Source organism: Harpia harpyja, chromosome 3 (genome assembly GCF_026419915.1).
Source record: "Harpia harpyja isolate bHarHar1 chromosome 3, bHarHar1 primary haplotype, whole genome shotgun sequence".
NCBI lineage: Eukaryota > Metazoa > Chordata > Aves > Accipitriformes > Accipitridae > Harpia > Harpia harpyja.
This window is the reverse complement of record NC_068942.1, coordinates 28,477,308-28,499,637: the sequence shown is the minus strand read 5'-3', so window position 1 is coordinate 28,499,637 and position 22,330 is coordinate 28,477,308. Positions and strand designations below refer to the sequence as shown.

General features: G+C 36.0%; 1 protein-coding gene across 7 annotated transcripts in view; it reads left to right on the top strand.

Annotated features, from left to right (window-relative positions):
• Positions 1-22,330, top strand: part of ADGRB3 (adhesion G protein-coupled receptor B3) — a 465,066-nt gene that overhangs the window by 225,615 nt on the left and 217,121 nt on the right. For all 7 annotated transcript variants that reach the window (XM_052781809.1, XM_052781807.1, XM_052781806.1 and 4 more), the window contains 3 exons: positions 684-878; positions 7,378-7,446; positions 12,358-12,466. In XM_052781809.1, coding sequence (XP_052637769.1) covers positions 684-878; positions 7,378-7,446; positions 12,358-12,466 — 373 coding nt within the window. The remainder of the gene's footprint in view (positions 1-683; positions 879-7,377; positions 7,447-12,357; positions 12,467-22,330) is intronic.

Here is a 22,330-nt window from a genome sequence, read left to right as displayed (position 1 = left end):
CTTTATCACTGGCCCTGTACAGATCTACTGGGAGAGCTACCACCAAAGCATGCTCTCTTGGCTGATACGCAGGAGCAATTCATAATTCAATTTGCATTTCCTGAAAAAATTGGACTGTTCCGAGTTAGCACCTTTGTGTTGTTAGTACTACAGAAGAGAGCACCATAATCAGCTTCCACCTAAACCATCGCTCTTGTCTTGACTAGCCAAGCTGGGCTGGCAGAGGTGAAGGGTGTACTTCCCTATAGTAAACTAGATTATAACAAGGACTATCTTAGCATTTACTCCTTTCAGAGCTCTTAGTTGTTTAATGAGTGGCAACAGTGGTTGTACAGCAGTTCCTCTGAGGAAGACCAGTTCCTTGCTACCTCATGGCAGTAGATTAAAGCCGCAGTCCAGGCCATGGAGTTCCTTTCAGAACATGGATGTTGAGAAATTATTGGTGCCCAAAGAGAAGAAAATGGGTGAAACATGACAACTTCAGAATCCTTCAGTATAAAATCCATGATTCCCTGATAAACATAGTAATTCTGTCATCATAGTCTACTATTTTGTCTTCTCTTTAACAGGATGAACTTTGTTATAATGGCTTTAATATTTAATATTTTTGCCTGTGTTTAGAATTTTCATACCTTTTTCTCAGTAAAGTAGGTTCTGATACTCATTTTGTTCTTCTGGTACAGATTAAAGAGCACCTCGCCAAGGGACAGAGGATGTTGGCTGGTGATGGCATGTCCCAAGTAACCAAGACACTATTGGATTTAACTCAGAGGAAAAACTTCTATGCAGGGGACCTTCTTATTTCTGTGGAAATTCTCAGAAATGTTACAGACACATTTAAAAGAGCAAGTTATATCCCTGCATCTGACGGGGTGCAGGTAAGAGAACATTGTAAGGATAATGTTTCAATTGATGGAGCTTATGTCAGTGTACTGCATGTCACCTATTTTACCCACTGAAGAAACTAAATCTTCTGGATGATAGACATAAACATTGTTCACACAAAACTAAGACACAAGTGTAAAATAGGAGAAGACTCAGCTACATTTAATGAGACACATACCCAAAACAAAGCAGCAAGTAAAAAATGTAAAATCCTTTCTTTGTAAAATTTTCAGGATCTTTCTCTTTCATGGTTTGGTTTGATTGATAGGGATGTGTTGGTATTTTTTTGCGCTAAGCAATTCACTAGTGTTGTTTGTTCTAGTTCATTTCAGTTCAAAAATCTATCCTCAGTTTAGTTACGTAGTTCTGGCATTGCTTCTTCAGTTCAAATAAATAAAACTCATTAAAAGTGCACAGGAGTGATGGATAGTAAGTTTGATATAAATTTTCTATTTCACGTGTTAGATTAACTCTTTTTGTGCAAGAGGGCAATTAAAATATTATCAGAAATAAAACCACTATAATTATTTCCACATAACGGGCTGCACAACTCATTGTGTAATGTTCATTAAAATAAATATTTCACAGGACTTCCACATCAGGATATTGGTTTCATCTATATCTGAGAATTTTAGACACTTTTCAAAGACTGTAGATGTACTGAAAAAGAATACTAAGAAGGTAGATATATATATTATTTATGAAAAATAGAGTTTCATGATCATTCATAAATTAATAATGAAGTTATTAATGCAGGTCATGTGTACGTATTTGTTTGTATAAAGGCAAGCATAGATTATAAACACATTTTAGAATATATGCATGCACATAAATGGAGGTATCTTGGAAAAGACAGTTTTTCCAGAGTTAAGTTTTCAAGAGCTTGCTATTATATTTTCAGTTTTCTTGTTTTTCTATGCACAAAGAAAAATGAACTTCCATATAAAACCAATGTTTCTTGTGTTGGCCCGTAGCCAGCTGAAAGTAATTTTTTTGAACAGTGCTTTTCAAAAAGCATTTTGGCTGGACAATCCTTTTGTTTTTTAATTGCATAAGAGTCAATATCTTCTCCTACTTTCAGTAAGTTTTACTGTTAAACAGGGTGTTATTTACTGAAATTTTTTCATGCATTCAACAGTCTGACAGCCCAATGTGACTTCTTCATGGTTCACAGGCACTACAGAAATCTGTGGTAAAACCAGCCTTGAGAAACTGATTTTGTTCGTGGGCTTAGCAGATCAGGTCATTTGCACTTTACATACATTAGAAAGAATTTGATTCTTTTCCCACTAATGGCAGTGCCAAAAGATCTGTTCCCTTCAGCAATGTAGAGCTGTTTCCAAAATATATAATAGTATTCTGGCAGAACTTGGAAAAATGATTAGTATTTTTTAAAATAATTTTTGATTAATCATTTTGAAGTGAAGAAATGAAAAAAGGCAAAAATTGGTAAAGCCTATTGTGAAGGAAATAAGGAAGGATTTCTCAAACCAAAGAAATAACTGTATTTTGGGATTTAGATGCCTAAATACCAAGAGCTCCTAAACCCTGCTGAAAAAAAGGCACTGAAACTGAAAAAAAAAAAAAAGTTTAACAAATTGCAAGCTAAGGTAAAATCCAAACCCCAATGCATAGTGTTCAGGAAAGTACATAAAATCAGAATGAAGCGTATGTTTTGCACAGGGGATATATTAAGCAATGCTTCTGTTACTGACTTCTGATGATATAAAATGAAATCCTGGCTCAGTAACATCAGTTTAAATTTTACTATCAATTTCTGAGAAACCAGGATTTCCCCATATGTAAACAAATGTCATATGCTACCATACTCTGGAGGATTGTATTTAATTTTTATTTTCACTATCACATATTTTCATACTTTCTAGTCCATCATCAAAGTAAGTGACAAAAAAGTGAAAATGAAATTAATTTGCAGAAGAATACCAAGATTCTTCTTTATGAGGAAGCTCTGTGTGGTGCTCTAATTCCATTCTATTTTTTGCACTACATAAAGAGTAGAATTTCTTAGGTGTTGGGTTTTTGTTTTAAACAAATTCTCAGAAAAGCGTGAGTGAGGTTTAAAATCTCTGAAAGTCATAATTTATCATTTCACGTGATGTCAGAAAAGTAGATTATGTATTATGGGTAATAGTATTTTTAAAGGTCCATAGAAAACCAACACATCCACCTCCATTAAAACTGAGAAAGGAAAAGCATGTATGTCTGAGTATGTTTCTTTCTTATACATTCCATCCATCTGGATAGTTCCTCTACTGTCTACAATCTCTGGCTTATATCCACTATTAATATTCACGAATAGTGCAAAAGATGTGATTCAGACACTCCGTAACAAAAAGAATGAACAGAAAAGTGAGATCAAATTTGAAAATTTCAGGCTCAAAATGAAGATGCCACTACCTGATATGATGCATAGAAAATGCCACTTGTTTAGGCAGACCGAGAGCAGAACAAAGCTTCTAAAGTATGTATGTCTAGTGCCAAGTTATTTATTATATCCCTGTTCTTCTTTTTGCATATTTTAACCTTTTTTGCAACAATATTTATGCATATATTGCATATAAAGTGTCAGGAAGAAAAATAACCATGTTTGAGGCAGCTAATATGGAAGGTATCGTGCATCAGTGACTGAAAACATCATTACAGTAGTAGAAATAGCAGAAGACAAGAGTCATGTAATTATTCTACAAGCAAGGTCTTTCTCTTAATATGGGAATTCCTTTAAAATACACTGTGTAGGTACACTGAGGCTGTGAGATGGTCACTGTGCTATTAATTGTGTAAGAAGGATTGTACCTGGAAGATAATTAAAATTTTAAATAAGCATAATGTAAGGAACATTTTGGGACACTTTCCAGAACTGGTCTAAGGGTGCTTGAATTACCTTCTAAGGAGAGGATGGCAGGAAAGGAGCTACCTTTCAGGACAGATGGCAAAGCAAGTTGTAGAATCCCCTGATCCAGTGACCAACAGGAAACAAGGTTTCTCCCCAAAGAAGTTAGAGCAGTATAATCCCATTTATATTAGCCACAGGGACCATTGCTGTCAGTCAGGGATTAACAGGATTGCCCAATGCTTTTTTCCCCCCACCTTCCCCCTCCCACACACATTCCCTATGCTGAAGTCCAAAAGTGGAGGTGACTTAAGGCTATGCATTAATTCCTCCTAGGGAGGGATTCTTCTCTAGCTGTATAAAAGGATTTATGACAGCTTTATTCCTGCAGAGAGGGTCAAAGAACTTGGACTGGAACAGACAACTGCAGCCATTGTATTACAGAAGAAAAAGACTGAAAGGAAGGAAATTAAATTAGGAAAACATAATTGTCCATTCCTGACTGTAACTGGCATTATCCTCAGAAAAGCCTGGGCAAAAATAAAAGATTTCAAAATTTGGCTCTGGCTGTCACAACATTTTCTATAGTGGCCAGTTCAGTAATACGTAAGCCCTGCCATGAAAGGAAGGAGCTTGATTCTACAAGGAGGTCCAGTGTTTACTGCAGTAATACCATCGGATCACATCCATAATGCTTCTAAAATTTAGCCTTCATACCTGTCAATCATTTTACTAAAGGGCAATGTTGTTTCTTGCAGCATTAATGCAATGAACAAGAGAATAGTCAAAGTAGGTGAAAGACTTTTTAACCCCTATCCCCCTGTCACATTTTTGGAGTGCATCTCATATCTATTCATTATTGAAGCAGCAAAGCCATTTAGTCATCTCTCTGTTTAATTCACAAAGCAGCGGTATTGCTGACTGAAAAATCTTCATGCATCTCAGCCTCCACTGCTACCATAAATATGACATCAACCAGAGATAGAAATAGGGAAAAAAAAGATCTCAAGAAGCAAGATATTCTTGGCCCTAGGTTCATCTGCATCATTTATGGTTTATTGGCAAGTACTAAGTACATATTAAATCAGTTATTGCTCATCTTTTGTTTGTGCTTGAGTCTAGGAGTATTTATAAGCTCTTTCACATATATTTTTATTAATTTTTGGTCACGTTAATGCTTTCATGTAACTAAAATAAACATAAGGTTTAATGAACACATAACATTATTAGCAAAGCCATGTAATCTGCAAGAAGCATTTATACCTCCTGAGTGATTTTCAGACAATCTAGGCTACTCTTAGGTAGATCGCGTTACATGGACACGGATACTTTTGCAATTAAGGCTTAGACTGTTTCTGCAGGGGAATCAGTGGCTGCAATGTACCGCAAAACTAGCTTTGAACCAGCTCGTTAGTATGAAAATTATCCCGCACTGAGCTCCATGCTGCTGCAGCTAGACTACTGCTGGCACCCTAACGAGTTAAAGTTAGCTAAAATTTCTGTCCACTGCATCTCCATGATATTACACTGCAAGAGCGCAGAACCATTATACTTTAAAAGTGTTTTCCTCAGGCAAAATCCCCCTAAGGCCAACTCTACCTAGTAGAACTCTTTGCCAAAATCATAATATCCTAGAGTAGATGTGGTTATAGTGCCATGAAACTGCTTTGGCCAGTATAGTTAATTTTACTTGGGGGACCAATAAAACTGTACATTTTTCCTAGCTGAGGTTGCATTTACACAATTGTGATTTCCCAACCTGGTTAAACTGGCAAATCCTTTGTAATGAATACTAAACATAACTCTTTTCAGTATGTTTTATTTTGCTACTGAATACCTACAAGAGATGAAATGTATTCTTGGTATATAAGCAATATGTAGCTGCATTTTCCTCTTCTTATCTTCAGCTAGACTGGAAATTTCCCATCTGTATCACTGCAATTTGGATCAAACCATGAGAACATTTTTCTTTTATGTCCTGTCTTTAATCCCCATCATCCCGTCCCAATACATACTTGTCATTTTTACAGGAGCTTGCTGAGCCATTTCCTTTCTTTTAATGAAATTTTGTGTTACTGAAGCTTATGGATATTTTGCTACTGACTTCAGTGAGAGAAGAATTGTGCCTTCATTAATGTGCAGGATTATTTTGCCCAAGTTCACCAAAGTGTCAGTCACCTCTATATTAGATTTCCCAAGTTAAAGCAATTTTTATCCATGTAAATTCTATGCTTAGCATAATTAACTTCCTAATGATGAGGCAAAGATGGATCCTCTCACTTGTCAAGTAGTTAGTGTTAGGACTAGATTAAACTGGTGAAAATGTTTTTATGTAAAAATAGTTTTCATGTGAAAATAGTTCTCACAAGTTTTATTTGAATTTGTATCCTACAGTGTTTTACTTATATGGTTGTGAGACACCTAAAATGTCTGCAATATCTCATATTTTGAAATTAATGTCTTTTCAAGCACAACCACAGTATCCATAGTACACTAAGGTTGGAGGTTATTTCTGTTCTCCTTTCAGTCATGGTGCAGTCAAATGCTTTGCACTTTCATTAAATAGTGAGTTAAAGTTACTCCATACTTAAACCTTATTTAAGCCCTATTTATTCCCCCCAAATAGCTAAAAAGTAAGTGCAGGTGAGGGAATGACCATTAATCCAAGTTCCAATAGGGTCCTGTGGTTGGTAAAAACGTAAAGTTTTTTCAGAGGTTGCGAGGATCTTAATTGCACTCTTCAGCTAAGGTCAGTGGAAACCACATGTATCTTTTATGAAGGAAGAGATAAATTATAATTGACAGGCTGTAGACAAAATTGACATTCTGCACAAAAAGTGATACAGGGCTGAGAAGAATAGACTGTACAAATTCTTAGCTTTCAAAGATGAAGTTAGGAATACAAATTGGTAGAGAGAGCAGACAAAATTAGAATGGAAAGTTCTCCACAAACACATGGAAGAAAGTGATTTTTAAAATGCATCGTTTAAAAGCTAAATGCCCTGGCTTTTGTTTGTTTTTTTCCTTATAGTTAAATGCATAGGAGAATCAGATAAATTAATTAACAGTTTAAGGTCAAAGAAACCGAAATTAATTATTCTTTTTCTGTTGAAATTGCTAAAAAGACAGAGCAAATCTAACTTTTTAAAAATCAGATGGACCTGGTTTCACATAGCATTTATCAATGAAATACCATTGTATGCCCTATTTATGGTCATTAAGGATCATTTTCATGTTTTGAATAGAAATTAGTGACCCTGAGCCTGGTGTTTTCTTAATGTACTTTGTTTATTTGCAAAACGTATAGTTGTCTAGTTTCTGGAATGAGAACAATTTGAAAATAGAACACCGTCTCATTTAAAAGTTTAGCAAGTTTAAAACAGTTTTTATTTTATACAAAGCAGTAGTATGGAACCTGATTATATGACCAGAAATGAACAATTAACTATAAAATATATGTGCCCTTTTATCAGTTTAATACAGTTTTTTTGTTACCTCATCTCTTCCACTGGCAGAAAATAGGCTGAAGAACTGCATCTGTAATAGAGAATGGAAAACTTTCTTTATGTCAACTTAAGGATATGACTGTTTATGCCATTGAAAGTCATTTTACTTTGTCTTTTATTTAACTGATTTTTCAGAACTTCTTTCAAATTATTAGTAACCTCTTGGATGAAGAAAACAAAGACAAATGGGAAGATGCGCAACAGGTAAGATTTGCATTTTGTAACCCGTCAATTTAAAAAATTGGAAACTATGCATGTTATGACATTCGCTGTATCAGAAGCTACACATTATTTCAGTAAGTCATGACAAAGTGGAATGTATGGTTTCAAAAATCAGGCTAAACATACACCCTGCTGTAGGTGAAAGGAAATCCTAAGTGAGACAATATTTTGGAAAAAAACTGATGCTTTTCAAAAAGGAGTAATTCCAGGACCCATTGGCTAATTCCTTAGATTAAAAATATATTAAGAATATAAAGTGCTTCTCTTGATGAACAGATTTTCATTGCATTCCATGGGATTATTCATGATGTCTTTCCTTTTATTGTAATGAAGCACGTACGAAAGATGAAAAATACTACTAAAGTCTAGCTGCAATGATGTTTTTATTAAACGGAACACTTCAGAACTCACATGACACCATCAAACAACGTACAGAAATTTAAACAGTAGACTTTTTTAAACAGGTTGCATTTAGGAGAACAGTTGTGATCCTTAAGACTGACAAATTTCAGGACTAAGTTAGATATGATGATAGCACTTTATAAAGTAATAAAGTCTAAAAAAAATCATTAATTTATAATAGAAGAGTTTAAAATTCAAATGAAGACTTTTTTTTTGCTTGGGTATAAGTATTTCCTATGTGCTTATACCAAGAACATAATAGGACAATGTTAGTATTTATGTTCATGAACATGATATAAGACTATCAAATTTATTCAGATACAATTAACAGTGACAATGGGAATGAACAGATAGTTATGTACAGAGAAAAAATTATGGAGGTAGTCAAAAACAGGGAAACATTTCTATATGAAGAATGATTAAACAAAGCAAGATATTTCAGTATGAAAAAGTCAACTGCACTTATTTGTAATAGAAGATTTTAAAATCAGGAGTGGATTGGAGAATGTGATGTGGGAACGATTAATCTATTCACTTGTGCTTCTTGTAAAATAACTAAAGGACATCAGATAGTGACAGATTCAGAATGAATACTAGGAGATACTTTTTCTACAGGAAGTCAGGTTGCAGAACTTCTTGCTGCTGAAAGCAGACAAGTTGAAAAGGTAAATAGACTGATGAATGAAAGAAACATCAATATAGGACTGTTCGTGGAAAGGTCTTGTTTTTGCTTAAGGAATTCCTGGCAAAACAGTGCTAAAGGCTGGGCAAGAATTCCAAAACTAGTATCACTATGTGCATGCCCCTTTATACTCTTCCTTAGACATCTGCTATTTGCCACTGTCAAAGGCAAGAAAATGGCTTACATAGATCTTTGGTCTGCTCTTGTATGGTCATTGCCACTGTGTTATATAGATACTTGAAATTTGTTCACTTTTAATGTGGTTCTTAATAAATCACTAGGTGTTTAAAGGTCTTTGAAGCTATTTAACTTCATTTTTGTAAGTTCATCTTTATAATATGACTAAGAAAGGGAAGATCAGGACTTTTCACTACCAATTCAAACGTTGCAGTAGACGTATGATGCTGCAGCTGACCCATTGTAATTTAGCCAGGAATTGTATTTTAATTTTGCTGTTTTTCTGTTCCTCTGTGTAAAAGCCAGCTACAAAAATAGAAAAAGTATGTCATTTTAGTGGTGGTGGATGGAAGCAGCAAAATCACAAGCATGTGGGCAGTTTCCATAAACAGCACCATGATTAGGGAACCAATATTAAGCAACTATTTTAGCCCCTCTAATGAACAGACAGAATATCACTCCTTATGTTATCAGCCTTGTCTTCTTCTGCCTCCACCCTGCCTGCTTAGCCATGCCATGTCCACCGTCTGTCCCATGAAGATCAGGGCATGACAGCTCCTAAGAGGAAATGACAAGAACGTGAAGGTAAAAGAGAGAACAACAGATCTCCAGTTCCCTCCCCTCATTGCTGCTGCTCAAAGAAGTGGTGTTGAAAAAGGGAGAAGAGATGAGACAAGTTATTTCTACTCTTCCATAGCTCCTTCTTTCTGCCTTGTAATTCTTGGTCTCGCAGACCTGAGTACAGCACTGGTAGGCAGGCAGGAACCCAAGCAAGCACCAAGATGAGCTGAACACAGGAGTCGCGGGGCTATAGCTGCCTGGTGACAAAGCTAGGGAATTCACTAAATCTTGGACTCCTGAGCTATGGCACCCGAAGAAACCATATCACTGGTCTTGTTACTGTTCTTGGGCAGTTACACAAGCAGTCTCAAAGAAACTATTGAAGCAAGTAGCTCTTCATACCAGCTAGGAAGGGTGAGCTGGACTCCCAAGTACTCCTAAGATTCTTTTTTTCTTTCACTGTTGAAAAAAAAAGGTTTCCTATACAAAATATTATTTTCTATCATATTTTGGATAAAACATTGAGAAGTTATGGTTAAATAGAATTGAATTTTAAAACAGAAACAATATTATTTGAAATTACTACATCCTGTGTGAAGACTTTTTTAGTTTTTGTGTCAAAATCAAGGTAGGAATTGAACTTGAAAAGACTGTGCACAAGTCAGTATGTGCTGTGAATACAACCTAGTGCAAACACTATTGACTCATTAAAAAAGAGTAAAGGTGATTCTGTTTCCAGTTCAGCCACTCAGATGACTTTTTTTTTTGTAATGAAACATTGCAAACCAAGGGGCAGTCTAACCAACTTTTTTTGCCAGCTTGCATGGTTTTCTTGAACTCCACAGCTACTGTTGGCATAGATCTCTTAGCCTGTTTTCTAGATTCCTTGCTGGAAAGAAAATCTTACTCACTGTCAGCAAATTGCTGACTTTCTATCAAGTATACAGCTGCAATGCCTCAGCACATCCTTTTTTCTAGATTAAATGCCAGCAGTTGATATCATTAATTACAGGTTATATAGCATTCAGATAAGCGGCACTCACTTTAATACTTGCCTTTTGTTAAGAGCTGATGTAGAGCACTGCACACAGGAAACCACTTCAAGTCCACAATGTGTAAGTTTATACTTGTGTTACAAAACACAGGAGCTATTCTGCATATTCTTCATCACCATCTGCTGGTATCCTATTGATTAACCAGTACTTCAGATATATAAAAATGAAGAGTACCTCTATAACACTGACTGTTCAACAGTTTCTGCTGAAGTTATTACTATAAGATTTTATGTGCAAGAACTAGGGTGAAAAAATCTTTTCACTGAAATTTATCCTTAGCATGTAGTCTGCGAGTGTGTGTGCTATGGATGAGATGGATGCAAAAAACACACTTACTGCCTCAGTAACTCATCATTAGAAAAATGGAAGTTAAGTCTCCTTCACCTGAAGCAGCATTTGCAGCCTGTTAGGATCATAAAAGTCACACCAAAGTCTTCATAAAAATGGTATTGCTGCCCTGCCTTTTATAAAAACATCCATGTAGAAAACAAAGCACATTGTGAAATTCTCTGTCCTGAACCGAGCAGCTATGGATATAGACAGGTAAAGCAAGATGAAGATGAAGTGCAGCTTACTGGAATTTATAGTCTCTATAGGAATTTTTTAGAGTCTGTAGTCCCAGTAGTGGAAAGAATGTATTGAATGTCGCTCATAAAGTGAAAATTGGACATCTCGCTGATATGAAGAAAAAAGCACCATGAACAGGCCATCCATTCTTTTTCTATTGCAAAATACTGTATTACTGAAAATTGTCCTGTTCATAACAGGCCATAAAACCCCAAAATTATTTTTTATGTATGTCATATGAGCAGAATTTTTAAGCTTATTAATAACTGTTTTGATCTTTAATGCAGTTTTGATGATGCATCATTATTGTGGAATATAACAGTTTTTAATGTTTTTGTGATCATAGTAGCTTACAGCTTTGCAAATAAGTTGTATTTCTTGGAAATGTGCCAGTCCTTACCATTTTGAAAGTCATATTGAGAGGCTGCATTAGCAATGCAAAGGCTACTGCAATTTATTTTAGTTTACTGTGTCCAGTTCTGGGCTCCCTGGTACAAGACATGGATGTAACGGAATGAGCCTAGCGAAGAGCCATGAAGATGTTTAGGGGACTGGAGCATCTGATATGCAAGGAGAGGATGAAAGAGCTGATACTATTTTGCTTGGAAAAGAGAAAGCTCAGTGGGGATCCTGTCAGTATTAAAAATTCCTGGAGTGGGGGAGTAAAGAAGACTGAGCCAAACTCTTCTCAGTGGTGTCCAGTGACAGGACAAGAAGCAAGCGCCAAAAATTAAAATGCAGCAAATTCCATTTAAATATAAGAAAAACCTTTTCACTATGAGAGTGATTGAATGCTAGAACATGTTGCGCAGACAGGCTCTAGGAAGATGTTCAAAATCCAACTGGATGTGGTCCTGGGCAACCTGCTAGAGCTGATCTTGCTCTGAGCATAGAGTTGAACTGGATGATCTCCAGAGGTCCCTTCCAACCTCACCCATTCAATGATTCTATTACTCCACATCAGCAATGAAAATAGTATTACCAGTAACAATTTATATTATTTAAAGCAACAAAGTTTTTTTCATGCTGAAGAGGCCATGGTAAGATTTGCATTCAACTGTTTGTGTCAATAGTTCTAAAGTTATAGAAGATATCTTCCAGAGGAAGGAAGAATATCTTAATTAGAATTATCCTGGAATATGAAATGCTTTAACCATTAATGAAAGCAAAAATTTTTTGATAAGTGCAGTGTCTTAGAGCAAACATGCCACAGTTTCAGTGCAAAGCTGATTTCACATAGCTTTATGGGAAGTAGTGTCTGTTCACATTAGGATCTAATGACAAATTGGTTGCTTTACAGTGAAAGAAAATGTTCCATATTGAAACATGGGAAGAGCAGTTTGACTGTTGTGTCACATTTCCTTTGATGGCATTTAGATGTTATTTGAATTTGCTGCTGTAGAGATTTTGATATTATAGTTAACAGCATGTCTGACCTTCCTTTGTTAGATCTATCCAGGCTCGGTGGAGTTAATGCAGGTGATTGAAGATTTTATACACATTGTTGGAATGGGAATGATGGACTTTCAGAATTCATACCTAATGACTGGAAATGTAGGTAAGAAATAGGAATTTCTTCTATCAAATTTATGACCTATTGAAAATCAGAAATTGCAAGTATGTACTATGGAGTTGCTGCTTCTATCACAATCCAGATTGGGCTCCTGCTCCAGATTATCTCTGTTGCTTGGTTATCTCCTCTCTGGTTTAACACACTCAGTATGCCTTACACATTGGAATTCTCCATAATTGTATTTCAAGATCTAAATGCAAAGTTGCAGACTCTAAATAAAATTCAGAAAATACTCCTCAGAATACTACGAATTGTAGGTATATGTTAGGGCATCCCCAGGATATACAGTGTTTCAAATGGTAATTTAGAGTAGCTTGCTAATTAAGATAATAATGATATACTTAATAGCTTGAGAAATGTTAGTTTTGTTGACATTATCTCTTTTAATATTCTATTCTCCCAAAGTACAGTCTTTGCACATGTTATAGTGTGATAATAATCAGCATAGACAGATAAGCAATAATTGAAAAAAAATAATCTATTAATTGCCAAAATAATTTAAGCCTATGGTTTCTTACATCAGTTTTTTCTATGTGTCAGAGTTTCAAAATTTTATTCAGATTTATTTTTCAAACTTTGTTTTCAGCGCTGGAGAGTTGCCAGGCAATATAATCAAATAATAACAGACATCAACTATGAAGATTCTTAGCAACTGAATTCCACTTCTTAGTAGCCATAAATGCTTCTGCAATATTGCAGCATTTTATTCAAAATTCAAGCAAAAAAATCAGGTTGAAAACCTATTTTCTAAGCAGTCCGTCTTTGCTTAGTATCTTCCTTATTCAATTAACTTTCTATAGCTGCACTTCTATAATGCCAGGAAAGTATTAGGTAGTTTTATGTAATGAAAAAATTCAAAATGTATGTTTGTCTGATAGCAAAACTGGTGCCAATACATTCTTTCAGATTTTCAGTTAGCATCTTCCTGCATCTATACGTCAGTCGGTTCTTCAGCAAGTCATTGAAATTAGTTAGAAAATATGGTAATTTAGAAATTAGTTGGCAGAATAAAGCAGGGAAATTGTTGGAATGTCCCTATTGAAAATCTAACTTGCTGTGCAATAATAAATATTTATTAGTGTTGTCTGGTTCATATTTAGATTGACAGGACTGTAAAAACTAGCCCCTATAAGGCACAGCCTTGTATTGGAGACACGTCAAAGAACTCACCAAGAAGAGCTCTGGCAGTCTTAAAATGTTTAAAACATTTCAGTAGGCAGTATGGGGAACTTTAGCTTTTAACCAGTGATTTTTTATTTCTGTTGTTTACTGTTTGCACTGTAGTACCACTTAAAGCTTCTTCCAGTTGTCAGTCCTTCATTATGCTAGACCCTGCACAAATTTATAAAGAAATGTATCTTTCTTGAAATGCTTGTTCCATGGCATTTTTATGACAAAATAAAAAGATGAGCTTATTTAAAGAGCACAGCCCATGCTGCTTGGCATGTTGTACTGTATTGTGATCTGTTTGTCCTCTGAAAAATGTGAAAAAAACACTGGAAAACGTTTTAAGAAGATGCATTCAGATCGTCTGTGTCTCTACATATTCATGGCTTCAAATGGGAAACAGGAACAACTTTCCAATTGAATCTGAAACCGTGCTGTGCACTGGCTAGTCTAGATAACTGCATAATCTTAACAGTCTTTCTTTTGATTATCTTTCTCTTCCCACATATAAGATATTTTTAGGCACACAGGAGTAGGTCTGTTCTTAACTATATAACCAGCAAAGGAATAGAAAGAAACTGAGAAAAGTAAAATGAGTTTATAGGTTTATTCTGACTACCTAGCTCTGTGCCTTGACACATTGGCATGAGTTTATCCTCTTTGCTCGGTCAACCATCAAAAAAGGACAGGGTCACTGCTGTGCAATTCATTGACCAGAATACTTGAGCTCAGGTGACATGGTGAGATGGGGACCGAAGGTTGTTATCCTCAAGGAGTCATTTCTTATTTTCACAAACAAGGAAGGAATGTATCTGGAATAATTCAGTTTTAGTGTAGTTATCCTCAGGGGGGTGGTGTAGCTGTGTCTGACTGGCTATGTACTTGGAACTTAGGGAACATTTATGTTGATCTCAACTGAGAGGAATGAACTATGCAGTTGTTGCTGTCTTGTCTTAGCATTAATTCTGCTGTACCAACAAGAGTTTAAAAGTATGTGAGGTCTTGTTTATAATTTCTAATAACATTCTTGTCATTTAAGTCAGCAAACACATTCCATGCAGGAAGCAGATACATGCAGAAAGGAGGCCCAACTTTTACATATTCATCTTTAAACAGGACTATCCAATAGTTTTTCCATAGTTATTGACCATAAAATATTCCGTCAGCACCTTCAGATATTTTAAATGCCTTTTGCCATATTTTCATTTTAGAATCACACAGTTCAGATATACGAGAAAAAGGATTCAGTACTAAAGGATGAACTGCTGCTTCTTGTCAGAAAAAACATCCAGTTCTGTAGCAAATTTCACAGTATTGCACTGAGTTCTTGGCTTCCTTCTACTAATTTCAGTTTACAAGTTAATTTCTAATTCAGTGACTATAGTGGTCCATATACAATTTGAACATCTAATTGTGTTTGTCAGATATGCTAATCTCCTGAGATCCTCCACAAATTTTGTCAAACATTGGAATGGGCTGCCCAGGGAAGTGGTTGATTCACCATCCCTGGAGGTATTCAAAAAGCGAGTGGACAGGGTACTCCAGGGCATGGTTTAGGGGGCATGGTTAATGGTTGGACTCGATGATCTTGAAGGTCTTTTCCAACCGAAATGATTCTATGATTCTATGATTCTATGATAAATGGAATTTTTTCTCTTTCCTTCAAGATGCAGAAGCAAGTAACTGTGGCTTAACAAGTTACTACACAACAGCCACACTAAAATGACCATCCATTGCACATTCTCAGCTCATGACACATGGAAAATGATGAAAGTTACCTTAACTATATGGTAGGCTATACCAAGCCACATTATTATACATTTTAAAGTAGCTAAGAAGGTCCGTAAGGACAGTTGCCACGCCACTGTTAAATTTTTCAGTGTGGTGGCTTCTAACTCCAATTTTTCCTTGCTTCTGATCAAAACATCAGAGACTGGTTCCAAATCCAGATGATCCAGTATCTGTGCTTTGGGGTGTATTTAGGCAACTCAGTCAAATCAAATGCATTTCCATTAAAGCAAGGCCCATCTCCTCTTAGCTCTTCTCTCAAGGATAGAGAATATGCTATGAAAAACCTAACAAATGTAAAAGCAACAATTTGCTTTGATCGTGCATGTCTGGGACAGATGGTATTTGTTTTATTTGTGTGCTCTCAGTTCTACATTATATTCCTTTAAGAAATGATTACATGAAATAAAAGCCTCTGATAGGAGGTGGAAGCCTCCTTCCTCATCCTGCTCCTTCTCTCCTTCCTCCTCCTCCACCTCTTCCTCCTCCTCAGGACAAGCTAAGCAGGCAGAGGAAAAGGATAGTGTGAAAAAACAGGAGCTTTTGCTACCACTCAGAGTCCCTGAATTAGCTGAAGGCACAGACCCACCTGCAGGGATACAACATGCAGTGGGAGAAAAGCTTTTAAACCATATTACCATTCTGTGTTAACTACTTGTTTTCAGTTTTCTTGGTTGTAAAAGGTGAGTTCCTCATTTCAGATCAAAGAATTAATTTTGGCTTTCAACACCCTTTTGAACTTTTTTGGAGAGCTAAAGGCCTAAGCAGATCCACCTCAGGGCTTTGGCTGGTTTGGGGTCCCATCGCAGTAAACCATTAAGAGTTCTGAAGAAATGTACTAAAAGATGGCTGAACTGCTATCAAGAAATATTCATCCTTCATTTTAAAAAAACCTCCTAGACTGGGATATTGGAGTGCCAGAAGCATAACTGTCTTTAATGCTATAGGTGGAATGTGGAACTGGAAATAGAGAGCAGTATTAGGAGATACATATTTCTGTGGCAGATTAGAATTCTTTTTTAAAGCAAAATTTTCCCTCTGTTGTCAAATAAATTTCCTTAAGTGCAGCAGCCAAAAAAAATGGTTAAAGGACACTGTCCTGTCAAAAATCAAGCTTACAGCTCTTAGAAGATATTAATGAGAACACCAAATAATCTTGAAGTGCAGTGTGTTGTCATGGATGTTATTTGGAACTGACAGAAAATAAACAGAATTTTCAGCATGAGAAAAGCCACTTGTCATTAGTGATAATTTTATGAATACCGATGTTTGAGTGATCAGTAATGTTCTAAAATATGCAGATATCACAAAGTTATTTAGACTAGTCAAAGACAGGAAAAACTGAAGATCTCCAGGGGGTATAGCAAAATGAAAAGAAGAGGATATCCACTGGCAGATTAAATTCAGTGTTGACGGAGCATGTAAGAGAGAGTAGTTCAAACCATACATAATGTAGGAATCTAAAAGAATTCAGTAAAATCCCATGGTCACTTTTCAGCAGAGCTCAGAGAAAAGAACAGCATTAGTGTGCAAAAAGAGTAGTCTAAAGAAAATACAGATTTTTTTTTAATTTTCCATAGCCATCACTTGCAATGCTCTTTTCAACTGAGATTATAGGGTTGGGATACATTTTACTTTAAACATCACAAAGTTTGCAGAAGTCACCCTAAGCTTCCTTTATAGTCAAGGGAAACTACTGCTCAGGAGACCGTTTCACACCATCTTAGACATCTAAAGTTAGGGCATGGGTTGCCTTCAGGAAGTTCTTCCGCTGGCTATAAAGACAGCCTAGTGACTAGCTTAGGCTTGAATGATTCATGTCATCTAAAGCAAAGAGGAGTGCTACTTTGTTAGTAAATAAAACCTGTGAACACAGAGACGTTCAGAGCTGTATGATAAAAAAAAAAAAAATAACAGTTTGAGAAGTGGAATGATTAGAATAGATATTTGAGAACAGATTGTTAAAAGGGACTGGATGTACACAACTGAAAAGTGAATGAAGAGAGAAACTAGGCTGACATCTCTGTTTAATTTTGCTCACAGGAAAAACAAAGATTCTTAACTAAACTGTACATTAGCACATTTAATTCTGAATGAGCATGAGGCCAACGTCTTAAAAGGAATAAAATAAATACAAGTAGACGTCTACGTGGTGAATGCAGCTAGCTATGATATATGAAAAAATGAAGAGGTGTAAGCCATGCTTCCATGCATAAATCAGCTTCTAACTAACAGTCTGTTATCTCTCTGCTTAAAAATGGCTACTGTGACACTGGTACTCTGATGAGTAATCTGATCCAGTATAGTAATTAACATGTAATTTTTCATTTAAGACTTCATAGTGAGCTGCTTAGATAAGCTTTATAAATATTGGCAGAGAACAAAGTCTGATTTCTGCCTTCACAGACAGTCTAGGATGCCATAGGGGAGAAAATTATTTTGAACCAGTGTTCCTTGTCTTCTGTCTTTGCCTACTTTCTTGTTCCCCCTTTGATCTTCCATTCCATGTTCATATCCATGGAATCTGTACCAAGAGGTTAAATAATCCTGTAGGCTTACGGAGTGTATCTTAAAATTTTCCAGTCCTAGCTAGAGGTGTGTAGAATTGTTAGTGACCAAAGGAGTTTTCAGAAGATGTACCTACTCTAGCTATAAAACAAGCAATGGTACACCTGCTGAGCTTCGGGAATCCTAGAAAATGAGCAAGCTGGGTTTCTGTCTGTTACTGTGGGTTCATTCACCTTTTCCCAAGGTAAGATTTTTAGATCTTGTAAATTGTAGATCCTGTTCCTACTCTCTAGAAACCTCTCCACATTATATGGTTCATTTACTTATCCTAATGGCATCTGCCTAGTCTGCTTATCTTTTTTGTATCAGAGTTAGTGATGTGTATCTTAAATGCAGCACTCGAGACCCTCTGACTCATATATCATAAATATTGTACTGGCCTAAAATATACCAAAAGACTGAATTTGTTTTAACATTTGAAAGGGTCTTTTTTCAAATATATTGAAGAAGATATAAAAAAAAGCCACAGCATTGATACTAACTTGTCCAAAGGTGTAAAGAGAAAGTCTAAAATTTTCAGTCAGGAAACAACTAGTTTAATAATTATGTACACATATACTCAGAATTAATTTGTAATGAAATTACTGCTTGTTCTGAGGCTGTGTAGTGCTAAAGCACAGTACTGTGAATTTGAAGGCAGATATTTGTGGTTAATAGAAATTCAGCTGGTAAAATTTCAACATTTTCTCCCAACAGAAAAAAATTGGACCTGTCAGACAAATGAAAATGCAAACTCCATAGAATGGCCCAAAACAGCCATTCAGATTTCTCTCCTGTTTCCCAGGAGAGTCATTCCAGAATACCCCATGTTTTCACAACGCAAAATTTAAGAGTACAGCCTTTAAGGAACCACTGTGTGGGTTGCACTTATTATTTTTAAGAAGGTGAACAGGAGTCATACCTTGTAGTGTGTCATAGTTCATGTGTAAATACCTCTGTAATGATTAATATAATTATGTTTGGTTTTGTCAAGTAAAAATTTTCACAAGATAAAACTAAAGTGAAACTTGCATGGTTTTGCAATGAAATACATTCCTGATAGATATAAAAACACAAGTCCCCTTTAATTGATGGAGCATTTATATTCTCTTCATATTTCTACCTAGCTTTTGAACAACTAGTAAAATGCACACCAAAGTAAGCAACATTTAGCTAGCAATCTTTTCTTATATTTTATTATATAATTTTGCTATATAGACTTTTGCCAGTTTCCGTTGTCTAATATACCATTTCTTCTCAAAACAACGTAAGAGTCAGTGCCCGTCATCTTCCCATTTCAGGCTAGGATTTGGCTTTTATGACTGTGTCTATAAATATGGATCAAAAAGGACAAAATGCAGGCTTGAGAGCTGCCCCACAGTTGTCCATACTCTTTAATTCCTGGCACCTGCCCAAACGATGTCAAGGCATGGTTCAGGGGATAGTCCAGGTGAGAAACCAGTCCTGGTAGGCATAATTAATGCTTTTTTCCTTGTGCTGTGGTGCATAGTTGATCACACTCTGTTCTTGGATTGTGAGCATGGTGGTCTGAGTGGTTTTAAGTTCTGCCTTCTGCCCCCTGTTCTTTTCATTCCTGACTTTGGCTCCTGGTCCTAATCCTCTTTGTTTCACACTCAGATGTAACCCACCAGTCTTTCCTGCCCCAAACCTGTACACTGTCAGTGAGCAGAGGCTCTGTTACATGAAAGTGGGCATCCGTCACATTTCTTTCTTGAGTCCTCAAAAAATCCTGCAACTCCCAAGGTTCATACACAGCCAGTGTCACTCTCCTGTTTCCCTATTCTTCAGTTGCTCAAACCATATGTAACAATCCTCTGGTGGCTAAAGGCTACCAGAAGAGACAGTTTTCAGAGAAAAATGGACAAAAGACTAGGAAAACTACAGAGAAAGGTCAACTGGAATTTTTTATATACCCTTCTCTACTTCTGTTCCATATATATTCATATCATTTCCTTTGCAGCAGCCTCAGCAATTCCTTGATCAGATCAATATGTTGGCTTTCTCTACTGATTAAAGGGGAAAAACTTCATGCACACTTTGAAGGTCTAGCTCTTCACAGCATCTGACTTAGTGCCTGAGGTAAATGATCGAGAGCTTATATTTCTTTCCTGATATCAAATAAGCTTATTAAATGATTCACGTTCCCTGAAAACTTAGCTGTGAACAGTGCATAAAAGAGTAGATTTTTTTCTCTCTTTTCTAAAACTGCATACTCAGTGATCCTGAGGAAATATGGCTCTCAGTTACTTAAGATTAAAAATTACTAATATCAAGGGAATGTCTGTATGAATCTTTATCAAACAATCTTCACAAATGTGGATAAAAATCTAACTTAATTCTATGGCTATATTCTAAGTAATAGTCATAATTCAGTAGTTATTTTTGTGTATACAATTTATTAATGATCCTTAAAGGTAAAGCTAAATAAATTAACCGTTCAATATTTTTAAATGGGTGCTATAGGAAACTGGAATAATCTAAGGTGTTTGCCTTTGCTACCTTGTATTAAGATATAGTGGAATCAAAGGTTCTAAAGAAATAGAAACTATAAAACATGCAGACATCCAGGCTTCAGTCTAATTTTAAAAAAAAGCCTCCAACTGAAACAGAAAGCAGTGTCAGCAGCCCATTTGCAGAAGTAACTTTTTACGGCATTTAAGTATATGTACCTTAGATTCTTGTATCATTCCTAAAGTTCTACCTCTGTAAACTCTTTTCTGAATCATTCTGTTTATAGGCCCCTTTTTACGTGAGCAACTAAAAGCTGCTGTTTTCTAGAGGACTCATCTGTTTTATGACAGGCTGGTTTTTAAGAGGTGCACTGAGAAATTAAATATCTGAGTTTATTTGCTGCTTTGCCTCGGACAGCTACATCTTTAGGTGACTCCCAACAATTTCCGAGTAGAATGAGGCTTAAGGGGATAGAAATTAAGAGTCTGTGGTGGTAGCTTTGAGTTAATGGAGTAAATGCACACCCAAGAGAGTATTATCATTTCATATTAAGGTAGTGCCAAGAGGCAACAATCATACTCGGTGAAGTACAGTGTCAAGATATTCCAGACAATAGAGTCCTCCTCTTAAACAGGGGAGGTACCAGTGTCACAGTCTGATAACAAGATGCAATTCTGCACAGAGTGATGGCTCATTCTGGGATTTTCTGTCCCTGTAAGGCACCGCAAGAACGTCCAGCCATCATCTGGTGGTGCATCAGCTAGAGGTGGTCAGCTAGAGATGGTGCAACTAAGCAAAGTTCACCCTCAATTTTAAAGAATTTGACAGGGGTTTGTTACTCATTCAATACTGAAAATGAAAGAAAGAAAATTAAATAGAATTAAAGTAAAACCACACAAAATATAAATTAGTTAAAATAGAGATAAAACCAAGGAATCATACTCTCAGCTGGTAAAAACTAGTGGACTAAAGTCAGTGAAGGTAGACTGATTTTCTATCTGAGACTCTGGAGTTAACAGAAAATATTACTTACAAAGACTTAAGAGACAGCTATTAACTCTGCATGTTACTTGCAGTGTGTCAGAGAGAGGTCTATTGCCCAAAAGTGAGCTCCATTTTGAATGTGGAAGTAGCATGGTTTATACCAAGCTAAGGATGTGGCATACCAGCTGCCAATTTTGTTTTTATTTTCTGGCTTCTTTTCAGGAAAACAAAAAAAACCAAAACCCCCAACCAAAAACCAAGCAGAAAAAGAAAAAAAAAATAAAACAAAACAAACAGACAAACAAAAACCCCAAACCAGAAAAGGGAGGGGAAGTACTATCTAGAATATTAGAAAAATCAACCTGCTGTGTTGAAACGGTATATGATTTCCTCGGTGATGACTGTAGGTTTTAATGCCAAATAGCAGTGCAGATCTGCCTCTTTCAAACGGCATAGCCTGAAAGTGACATAACAATGAGGTCACAAACTGGATAAGCATTTCTCATTTTTCAAGCCAGTTTCGTGAGGGTGTTAGTGGATTATTAATATCAGAGAAAAGTATTTTTATGGTAAATAATTATTTTGGCAGTGGAATTATAAGATATTTTTGAGGTCAAACTTCAAAGCCATGTAAACGTATGCAGATGTAATTCTGAGTAATTATGTTTGTGCCTGTGTAACTTTTTTTCTTTTTTTTTATATGGAGATGTGCACTTTAGTATATGGACACTACATATATCTCTGCAATTCTGTTAAGATCAGATTGTATAATGGTAATAGAGTTAACAGTGTCAGTAAGATCAGTTCAAAGTATCCCAAAGCATCCATGTACTGGGTTTGCTAAAATCAAGAACAGGGTCTCAAAGTTATGAAGTATTTTTTGTGATTTCT